The 11,778-nt window shown below is 42.4% G+C and overlaps 1 protein-coding gene across 1 annotated transcript in view; it reads right to left on the bottom strand.

Annotated features, from left to right (window-relative positions):
• Window positions 1–8,798: 8,798 nt before the first annotated feature.
• The window catches only part of LOC103773433 (doublecortin domain-containing protein 2-like), a gene marked incomplete at its 5' end in the record, with an annotated part of 56,996 nt that continues 54,016 nt past the window's right edge, over window positions 8,799–11,778 (bottom strand). The window contains 2 exon segments of the mRNA XM_008940801.1: window positions 8,799–8,906; window positions 10,163–10,504. Of these exon segments, the coding sequence (XP_008939049.1) occupies window positions 8,799–8,906; window positions 10,163–10,504 (450 nt within the window).

Below are 11,778 nucleotides of genomic sequence, written 5' to 3'. Positions count from 1 at the left end.
AGCCTGAGGCTTGGAGGATGCTGGTCAGCAGGTAAGAGCCATTTCTGGAATGTCATCATTTCCCTGCATCTGCTCACCTAATGACTTCAGCATCTGCTGCCTTTTCTCTCCCTGCCTCCTTCAGGAACCTCAAGCCCTGATATTTTTTTTCCTAAACCTGTGTCTAGGTTTGGGACAGCAGCAGGGGTGAGGTGAGAGGGACCCCTGCCCCAGGCGTGTCCTGGAGGTGGTGCAGAATGTACCTGCCTGAAATGTTGGCACAGGGAGGGCAGGGGAGTGGGGAGAGAGGCAAGCAGGGAGGAGTCCCTGGGTGAGAGCTGGTGACACACAGCATTTCAAGCATCAATGTAGTTCCTATGTCCATGAATATCAGAAGAGGCAGTCAGTGAACATTGAAAGCCCAGGAAAACACTACAGGTTTAACACCTGTGACTAGAGCAACAAAAACACAGTGGCTAAAATCTTCATGGAAGAAGACTTTAGAAAACAATAAATCAACTTTTAACATCAATGTTCTGATGGCTAAACAAGCATGAGGAGTTCATTGCTGGACAAGTGCATTATCTCTAGTGTGAGGACACTTTTTTTTCCCTTTAATATACTATGATAAAGAAATGTCTTCCAATAGCTCCAGCTCAGACTGGGTTCAACCCAACCCCTTGCAAAAGCATTTCTCCTGAAGGGGCACCGAGTTTGTGCCAAGACAAAACCCCTCACTTCAAAGGCTGCTGAACACTGCCACTGTCTCCAAGAAGTGTGTACCAGAGAGTCCTCCAGCATCCATCCCATAGAGGCTGACTGGACCTCTGGCTCACTGCTTTGGGAGTCCACAATCAGGTGGGCTCATCTGCATCTCCTCTTGCACAGCAGAGGTGGCCAAGCTCACTGAGAGCAAGGCACATCATCAGTGCTGAGCAGAGCAGAGGCATCCACAGGAGCCAGTGCCAGCTTCTCATAGCTCAGCTATGAGGGCAGGGGCAGCTCCAGCATTTTTCCAAGAACTCCATTGGAGCCACATGAACTTCTACATGCCTCAAGAGCCAAGGTCTCAGATTTCCCTGGGGTAAGACATCACCTTCTCTTGGAGCACTTATGACACAGGCTGTGGTAAGAGCTTGGTCCCTCAGAGAAAACACCTTTTAAAGAAAGATGATTGCAGCACATGTAACAAGCCTCCACGTAGCTCAAAATCACAAAAGAAGGGACAGCAAGTAGCTTGTACTAACTTCCAGGAAGCTACACAACTGTGGAGAGCAATAGGTTGAGTCAGTTGGTTTAAACGTGTCTTGTGTTTAACCACGTATCTTACATGAGCTGCCACCAAATCTCTGCACTGACATGGAGCATTCTCTGGGTCCTGTACCCTACCAGCATCCCTCCAGCAGAGAGGACTGCCCCAGCACTGCCCTCTGAACCAAACTGCTCTTTCCTCAGACACCACACACACTTAGCCCAAGGTGGGACACTAAAGCATCCTCTAAGTCACACAGAAGTTCACCTGCCTGAAGCCAAAGGCCTCAGCTCAAAAGTAGCTTCAGAGCTGATAGCCAGATGGTTTTTTTCTCTGCAGATGCATCCATGTTGAAAGAGCTCTGGCCCCTCATTGTCTGGTATACTGCCAGGTCTGTTCACATAGGTTGTCTGCAAAGCGTATACCAAGTATCTCCAGATCTGCTCTGCAGGGAGGCTGCAGAGAGGCAGTTAGTACAGCACAGGCTTGCAGCTTTTGGGCAGGAGTGAGGAGTAAGGGGGCAGAGCTGCTGCAAGCACTCCATGCCAGGGGAATGAACCAAGCTGGATGGAGGTGAACACCCATGGGCACATGTCCCTGGCACTGCTTTCAGCCTGGGAGCCCTGACAGCAGAGTGTTACGTGTAGTGCTTTCCAGTTGCTGGCGGAAGTGGAAGCAAAAGGCTCCCAGAGAAGCAGGCGTTTGTCTGAAAGCCATGGCAAACACTGTGGTCAGTCAGCATGCCACAGAATCACACAATGGCAGGGGCTGGAAGGGGCCTCTGGGGACCATCCAGTCCAACCTCCCTGATAAAGCAGGTTCCACATGAATGTGGAGGGGTTTGAATCTCACCCGGGAAGGAGACTCCACAGCGTCTCTGGGCAGCCTGTTCCAGTGCTCCGGCACCCTCACAGTAAAGAGGTTCTTCCTTGTTTCGATAGAACCTCCTGTGCTGTATTTTGTGCCCTTTGCCCCTCGTCCTATCACTGGGCACCACTGAAAAGAGACTGGTCCCATCCTCTGGATGCCCACCCTTTAGATACTTATAAGCATTGATAAGATCCCCTCTCAGCCTGCTCTTCTCCAGGCTAAACGGCCCCAGGACTCTCAGCCTTTCCTCATCAGAGCAATACTCCAGTCCCATCATCACCCTCACAGCCCTCCCTTGGACTCCTGCCAGTAGTTCCCTGCCTCTCTCGAACTGGGATGCCCAGAACTCCACACAGCACTCCAGATGTGGCCTGACTAGAGCAGAGCCAGCATAGAGCAGTCCCTCCTGCCCCAGCCAGGCACCTGCTCACCCACCAGCAGCCAAGTTCAGGGGCCCTGTGCAGCACGGTGGCTCTCCCTGCTGTGGAGCTGCAGTGGTGCATCTGAGTCTGGATAGGTGTTGGGAAGTAAAAAAAAAATGACACCAGTATTAAGGCCTTTGAGATGAACTACCCGTTGCTCCCAAAAAAACACCTATACCTTCTATGCAAAACCCCCTCTGCCTCAGTTTGCCCTCTGAAACTCGCACTTGAGGCTCTGCCAGGGAAAGGCTCTAACTCCCCGAGCAGGCACAGTGCCGCCTCAGCAGACAGCTGCTCCCTTTGCACACACAGGACCATCTGCCAGCACCAGATGTGCTTGAGGGCGAGGTCCCCAGCCAGAAGCACCCACGAGGTTTAGCTGCTTCCTTGCCCTGGGATAAGCCACGTAAAACTACACAGTCAGGATGCTCTGAACAACAGAACCTCCAGCCACTGTGAGCTAGGCCTTGTGTCGCACGGAAAGGAGGACCAGCCTTCACCTGCTTCTTTTCCTCTGCAGAAGGAGACTACTTTGGAACAGGGGATGCAAATCCTGGCCCTTGGCTTACCAAGTTAATTCCTAATTGGTGCTAACTCTAGAGGGGGCAGTGGAAGCAATAAGAGGATGCCAGGGGAAGGTTTAAAGCTCAGGTTTCTCTCAGGACACCAGCCTTGCACCAACAATTTCTAAGAGAGAAGTAATGTGGAGCACAGGCATCATTTTTAGGGGTATCTTTTCTTACAACCAAGCTGAAAGAAGCAAATTCAGCAGAGAAACAGAAAGATCCAGAGGTGGAATACAGCAATGAAACTATGACCCATGGCAGTAGAGGAACATGGGCAACTTCTACACAGGGACACTGAGCTTGGTATCTAAAGTGCAGTGGCAGCATCTCAGCTCATCTCTGACACCACCACTTTATCACTGAGGCAGAGGAGTTTAAATCAGTCAGGTCTCTAGCCAAATCAGAGTCCTTCCCAACTAAGACAAGCAGAAAAATGTGCATTTCACTGAGGCCTGAAGATACTTTCTTCCCTCAAGAGCAGGAGAATCCACTCACCCATGGGAGCACAACAGCAAAGGGGTGGTACCCACCCCCCAAGTACTTGCTAACAGAACAGCCATTCCCTCCTACCTCAAGCATAACTCCCAGCTCCTTGCTTCTGTGACACTCAGCTGGTTCTTCCACAAAACTGCTTCAGTTGAAGGCTGGGGTCCTTATATCCCCCAGGAATAGCTCTTCCCAGCCTCTCAAGCAGCACTCCCAAGCATTCCTCGCAGCTTATCTTCTCCTGATCAACCACAGTTCCTGGTCTGCAGCTGTAAGACACAGGGGGTCTGAGCCTCACTCACACAACTCACCTGTGCTGGGAAGGGCAGAGCCAGCACAGCCCCACGAGAGCTATGGCTACAGCTAGGGCGGGGCTGGAGGCTGCTCCCCCCACAGAAGGGAAGGGAGATAAGCAGGGTAGGCTGCAGCCAGCATACCAGCTCTGCAGCCCTCAACACAAGAAGGACGTGGACCTGCTCAAGTGGGTCCAGAGGAGGGTCATGACAATGATCAGAGGGCTGGAGCACCTCTTCTGCAAGGACAGGCTGAGAGAGCTGGGGCTGTTCAGCCTGGAGAAGAGGAGGCTCTTGAGAGACCTTATTGTGGCCTTCCAGTATCTGCAGGGGGCCTACAAGAAAGCTGGGGAGGGGCTTTGTACAAGGATGAGGGGTAATGGCTTCAAAATGGAAGAGGGTAGATTTAGATGTAAGGGAGCTCTTCACTATGAGGGTGATGAGATACTGGAAGAGGTTTCCCAGGGAAGCTGTGGATGTTCCATTACTGAAGGTGTTCCAGACCAGGGTGGATGGGTTTTGAGCAACCTGGTCTAGTGAGAGGTGTCCCTGCCCATGGCAGGGGGGTTGGAACTAGATGATCTTTAAAATCCCTTCCAACCCAAACCATTCTATGACTCTATAATTCTGATTCTATGAAATGAGACCCTGCTGAAGAGAGAATAACATTTGGACACAGCCCAACAGTTCTTTGCTGTTAGGTTATTTCTGCTTTATTGCACACTATTATTGTCTTTTGCAAGCACCAGCCAAAGTTTCTCCTTCTGTGAAAGTCAGCTTCTTCAAAGTAGCAGAGGAATGGGAAGGATTTTGAAGTGGATCTCAAGTGGACTCAAGTTATCCTTCCACATCATCCAGTTTTAGCCTAATTCTTGAGATGCCTCTTCCATTAAGGGTGTCTCAACCAGCATCTCATGTATTTTGTATCATCCTCTGGAGGAGAATTTTTCTCCAGTCCCAGCCTGAAGAGCCTAGAGGACTAGAGACAGTACAACCACCAAGGCAAATGTGTTAAGTGATGGTTTGAAGACCTGGTTGGTGCTTTTCTGCACACCTGGAGGCCGAGAACAGGGCAGTACCACTGTCCTGGAAATCACCAGTATGAATAAAAACCCGTGCCTTTAAAAACCTGTTAACCAGAATCATGAATCTGTACATTCTTGATATACAGAACTGTGAGTCATTTTATAGAGAATTAGATTCTTTCTACTTTATACCAAACAAGAGATTTTGAAACCTTTTTAGGATTAGAGAGTAGAATCTCTTAACTAATAAAATCTGTGTTTTGAATTAAATTTTGTTCCCACTGAGGACAAGGAAAAAGTATAATTGAATTAGGGATTCATTTATAAAATTGTAAATATTAGAGCTAAGTGTGATCACAGCTGTAGGTGACTGCAAGAAAGATATGAACATATAAAAGCATTCCTCAGAGGTTGTTGGAAGTCTGCCTACTGTTTCAAAATGCTCTCTTCTTTAAATCAGATGTTCTCTCACGGTAGCTAGTACTAAAGGCCTTTGAAAGCTTTGGCACCATGTGTTGTAGTAAAGACATACTTTCTTCTTGATTTTTACAAATCCTGACCACTTCCTTGTGACCCATATAGCTCCCAGTCAGTTTTAGGCTGCTGTTTTTTATTTTACTTCAGGTTTTCAAGAATTCTGAGCTTGGCTCAGGAAAGCACCAAAGAATACACCCAGCTTTAAAAGATATTTCATCCTTTTCAGGAGGTTCGTTATTACTAGATTTAGCTATATTTTCTTGTAAAATTATAGGAAATTTCAGCTATAATCAGTGATTTTTTTTCCCATCACTAACTATATAACAAGACATATAACTTTAGAATAGACTGATTGGGGACTATATTTTCCTTATTTTCACCCATTTCTTTACAGAAACAAACCTTATTTTGGCTCCGATATGTCAAAGCACTGAAGCGTTCAATCACATTTAATGAACGCTGCAGTCCTTGGGGATTAAGCACATATTTTAATGCTTTGTTGAAATCAGGAATTTCAGCAGGGAGGGATCTAAAAGTTTTGGTAGTTTTCTCAAGCATGAACAGAGAACAGATAAAACAGATGTTTTGTGCTGAGTATCAGCTGAACAGTGCATACACACCAACAATCCAGTCCTAACCTGCATTATGACATTAAAAATCAGTGGCCAGTTTAACTGTGCTGTTTTCTTAGATTTATAAGTAAGATTTACAACTAGGTGACAGCTGTATTGTCAGCATATTTTCTTTCACAGTTAGATTACAAAAACTGCCATATCTGTTTGGTTTTTGGTTTTGTTTTATTTTTTTTTTAAGTTCTAGTTATGGGAGAATCCTATTGCTGCAAAATCTCCAGGTTTATAAAGTCAGTCACCCAAAGACAAACTTAACATCAAGCAGGCCTTGGTATGAGACAAAACACAGCAAGATTTATGCCAGTTCTCTTTAATAGCAAATTACTTTTAAAAATAAAACCAAACCAAGAAAACAAGTCTTAAAAAAAGCCTCAGAACTGTTGCACATAAGCTTAATAAAATAACATTATATAAGCTTAACAAAATAATGTATTTCTCATGTAAAACTGTGTTAAGTCATCACACACAGCAAATCCAGACAGAAGAACTATTAGCAAGACCACATGTATACTTCTTGTTTAATTTCTACTTTAACATCAGAATTGGTTTTTATGCATAAACTAATTTCTGTCTATAGAAGAACCTGGTACAAAATTCGTGTTTGTCAGTGTTGTAAGGTGAATGGTAAAATGGTTGTATCTCTATTTCCATGAAGTCTGATTTGTTATTCTGAAGAAATATATCCTGTCATTCTTACAAGAAAACAGAGGGGGGAAACATTTTAAAGGCTGAATAACGCTTAAAGGGATTTCATGTTCCCATACAAGAAAATTATTGTATTACACTTCCCTAGAATTTAGCTTAAGCTTTTAAATTACTCTTATTGCTATAAGTTTTTTAAGCATGGAAGACACCAAACATTTGGGGAAGAGCGAAAATATCACTGAAACTGTTGGTAGACAGAAACTGTAAATAGAAACCAAAGGAAGAAAAGTATCACCACACAAATCCCTCAGTTTCTTCTAATTATTTCTAAGTACAACATTTTGAGGCGAATACTCTCCAAATAAATTATCTCCATTAGATATTTTTGAGTGTCGATTTAACTTCAGACTTTTGAGGATGAAGAACATCTCAGAGGTTTTTTAGGTCTTAAACATGCAATAAGATGACAGCAAGTAGAGTCCTGCATTTGGAACACCATTAGCTTCTAGCAAAGAGCCAGTTCATTCACAGCAGTGTCGACACGAGATCACTGCCCCTTGTCTGGGTCCAGCAGAACATTTAAGCCCATGCTTACTGGTAAGAGTATGAGCTACTCAGCTCTAAGTGGTGGACACATTAGACATTATCCTTGGCCAGCTTCCTACAGAAAGTTCAGCAGCAAGTTCCCCTAAGCTCCCTGAAGTGAGAGCTTCCTTCTCTGTCTGGTTAAGGGCTTGGTTTGAGGGCTTTTAATGCTCCTGGAGATATTATTCCAATGCAGGATTAACTAGCAGGTATTAACTAGCAAGTTATTTTATTCATTCTGTTGTGTTTTATTGTTGGTTTGTTTTGGGTTTTTTTTGGGGGGGTGTTTGTTTTTTACTTCTGCATAACTTTAAATGTTTTCTTTAATCCCAGTGAAATCAAAGATATTTGAGCACAGGCTAAATTGATGTATCAAATAAAAGAAGCATGCATAGCTCAAGAGCTTGGCTCAATCAGGACCTTATTTTGAACTGCTCACAAATGTAATATACCCTCAGATCTTTTTCAGTTCAACAAAGGACATACAAATCATAGACAATTGAGAAATGCCACAGGGCAAACTGTTCTAACCCTGTTCATGTTGTTTTCAACATTATGGGGTTTATACTTACATTGCCAATAGTCATAAAAATGCTGAAAGATGCCAACAGATTTTCCTTTAGAAAAATAATAGTAGGAAAAATGAAGATGTTTGTATCAGTTTCAGTCATGACAAGTGGTTCTTCACATTCCTCACACAGTGCTTCAAGTTCAATTTGTTCATAAATGTATTTTTTTGTTTTAATGGCATGAAGGCAACAAAAGTGACATTTAGTTTCTCATACTAATAATTTACAAGCATTAGAGATAAGGAAACCCACTATTTCTTTTGCATAATTAATGAAATTATGCTCAGGGCTGGATTTCTATGAATTACAAATTATTCCCATTACTAACAGAGAAACAATTAGAGCAATGGAATTGGTGTCATTAAGAGAACTAATACTGTGGATCAATGCCTTATTTACTAGAGCAAATTAAGCCACAGCCTATCAGGAGCCAGCTTGCTCAAAAAGATGACAACACACTTCCAATCATTTAGGTTACATAAAGGATTCATAAGTGCAGCAACTGTTGCTGACTTTTACAGAAAACTGGCAGGCTCATCCCAAAGTGTTTCATATTAAAATGGCTCCATCGACAGCAACAGTTTCAGGGCAATTTCACTCTGAATCCAGGCCTGGTTTTGCTTTGTTTGTTTTTTTGTGCCTGGAGATCATATATATCATCTGGAATTTTAAAGGAAAAAATACATACGTCCTCATTAAAAGTAAAATATTATTTCTATTCTCTGAAAAAATCTGCAAAGAAGTTTTGACATTAAGTTTGGTACCCTTGTATTTCTCCCCTCAAATTTTATGGGAAAATCTCATCTTGTAAAAATAATTCTTTGCTCTTCTAATAGCTATTAATGTTTGTTTTCTATATCAGTCCATACAACACTAGCATCTCAAGACTCAATACATGGGCACCCCTATATTCCCATTATACAATCACAAAAAATAACATGCTTTATATTTAAATTATTATAATCTTTCATTCTCTTCTCATTACATTTTTTTTTATCTATGCAACTTCAGGATAGTCATTGCTTTGGTCATTTTTTTCACTTTCCTGTGGGCTGGTGATTGTCACCCTTGGATTTGTGGATGCCTTTTCAAGATGGGAATCAACCTAGAGAGAAAGGACAGGTACTGTTAACTTCATCAGGTGACAAAGATTTAATTTTCTTTCTATGTAGTTTTATCACTTCACATGAAAATTTCCACAAGGTATTCTTAATGTGAAAAAATGTTTTCTGAGAGTGATCATGTTAATGTTTTATATACACTCCAAAGGAGAAAGTAATCAACTTAGAGGTTCTCCCCCAATTCTTTCATCAAACATCCAGCTACCCACATACTCATTTAAAATGAACGCTCACTCACTTTCTCCACTTCTCCACAGATAATTCCAGCTTTTCTAAAAGCAATCAATATATCAAGCACAGAATAAACTCAGGGCCCATGAAATTGTCACATTACTCAGCTCTCTTAATTGAAAAATGTTCCTGCATGTCATACAGAAACAGAAGAAAGCCCAGTTGCAAGGTGCAGGAAACTATTCCCAGTGCCACAAGAAGCTGCAGAAGATTTTGTTTTTCAGCAGCCTATAGGCAGGGAATATGCAGAAAGCTGTTCTGCTTCTCATACTCAAGAATCCCACTCTTATCTGGATTATCCCCATGAAACAACAAGGTTAGCTTCCCACATTCTGTTTGCTGGTCAGTTCATGTGACAGGGTAGCCCAGTTTATTTTGGGGGGCTGTGTGCCTCCATCTGAGCCAGCAGCATGTTACCATGTCTCCTAAATTAAAAGGGTGTTTGCTTTTAAACCAACTAAAGCTTCTTGCTTTGAGAATCTTATTCATCTCCACTGTCTTTTCCAGTTTCTCAGAAAAAAAAGATTAAAAATTCCACAAAGTAATGGCAAGAGACCTTTATGAAATGCAACTTCTATGAAAGTCAGCTCATCAAAATAACAAGGCACTGTGGTCTCATCAACACAATCCTGCTCTGTGCTAAAGGACAGTGTAGTGTGGAAATATATAATGATCATGCTTTTCTGGAAACTGCAAGAATTTTTCTTATTACTTTTTTCAAAATACAGCTTACTCAGTAAAGTGGGAGATGCAGACTCATCAAACAGGAGAAACATCTGCTTTCTCAGTTGGAGGGCATATAATGTAATTACTGAGGTAACTGATCTATACATATGGAAAACAGCTTTTTCACAAACTGAAGTTCTCATAAATGCTCTCTCTCATGGACCTTATCAGGAGAGAGCTACTTAAAGACTAGCTAAGTCTAAGAAGCCTAGGAGAAGCCTAAGGCTGAGGTGAATGAGGAGCAATAATTTCAGAACAACAAAATGAAACAACAAACACTCACCTGGTTCTGACTGTCAGAATCCTCTTTTACTTCTTCAGGCTGAAGATCACCTTGGTCATTTGAGTGGTCCATTCCCTCACCATTTTCTTCATTTTTCTTGCCATTTAGATGGATAAGTTCCTCTTCCTCTGCTTGGTTAACATTCTCTGTTTCTTCTGCTTCATCTTCATAACTCTCATTTAATTTCTTCTTGTTTTCTTGTGCTTCACCTCTTTCTTTAATAGCTTCCCCACTTTCCGCTCTATTCACTTCTGGATATTCTCCCTCTCCTTTATATGACTCCTCTCCTCTGTCGTTTTCCTCTTCTGCATTTTCTTCTTCCTCTACAGTTTCTGCTGGCCTCTGGTGAAAGCAAAAGCAGCAGCATTATAAGGCATTTTTACTCAGAACGCTCCACACAGTTCTGAAACAGGACAAATATCAAAATCACAGTTACATCATTGCTGGGAGTGTATGCAAATTTGAGGTTTGTCTACATGGACAGAAAATTATGCTCCTGTACTAATACCCCATAATGAACTCTTATTCTACATAAAAAATGTGTTCATGAGATCTAACTGTATTACACGGGGATAATCCATTTGACCAACCTCAAAACAACTGGAATGATCTAGCCTGAATGAACACAGCAATGGCTGTTCCAGGTTCCCTGACACTCTAGCATTTAGTACGTACCTGCTTATAAAATCCAGTCACACAAAATACCATCAGTAGCCCACAAACTGTTCCCCAAGAAGCATTTTACCTACAGACCAGGCCATGCCATGCCAATCAGTCCTGTTGTTCAGCCTGTCTTCTTTTCATCCACAAAAAAGGCGGCAAGAGAGAGGTGAGGTAGACCAACTGGTCACTTCCATAACATCATTCCCCTTCCCACAGACCTCTGTGTAGGGTGGCATGTTTAGGATTTGTCTGACATTTATTAATGAATTTTTCCTACACAGTCGGACCAGCAGACAGGAGGAACAGGATCCAGTACTGAAGAAGAGTAAGCAGAAACTCACTATGGATAAAACCACTAGCAGCTTCATCTCATGACAACCTGGAAGACTGATGCACATACTATCTAGTTTTAGTCCTTTGTGTTCCAGTTTCAGCTCTGAAGATTCACCTAAAAATTCCATGAACCAATGACCCCCCCTGCTGAGATGACTTAAGTACTTGTGCTAAGGTTTGAATGAAAATAAAAATAAAAATCATCCCACAGGAGTGACAGGGTTTCTGCCTCCCACACAGCTTCATTAGACTCGAAACCTAAAGCAAACAAGCTGAGAACAACAGATTATTTCTTAATCAAAAGGGTCTGGAATTTTAGTATCATTAGCAGCTCCTTTATGCAGGCAGCAATCTGCTACAGACCTGTAAGTTATGTCTTCTAAATTAATACAAACATTTTTAAAGAATTCTTTCGTCACCATCAACATATTAGTACAAAGCAGTTCAGCAATACCAACAACTGATTGAAGCCTCCTGAAGAAACACCTTACTTTTGATATCTAAGTAGCAACACACGACAACATTATTATGCCAGTGCACAATACCACATTGACACAGTACCAAAAGGACAAGTTATTGCATTATAATAATCCATATAATCACAAATTATTAGAAATATT

Source organism: Merops nubicus, unplaced genomic scaffold, assembly GCF_000691845.1.
Source record: "Merops nubicus isolate BGI_N331 unplaced genomic scaffold, ASM69184v1 scaffold6325, whole genome shotgun sequence".
NCBI lineage: Eukaryota > Metazoa > Chordata > Aves > Coraciiformes > Meropidae > Merops > Merops nubicus.
Note: the sequence above shows the minus strand (reverse complement) of the source record. Positions and strands in the feature narration are given on the sequence as shown.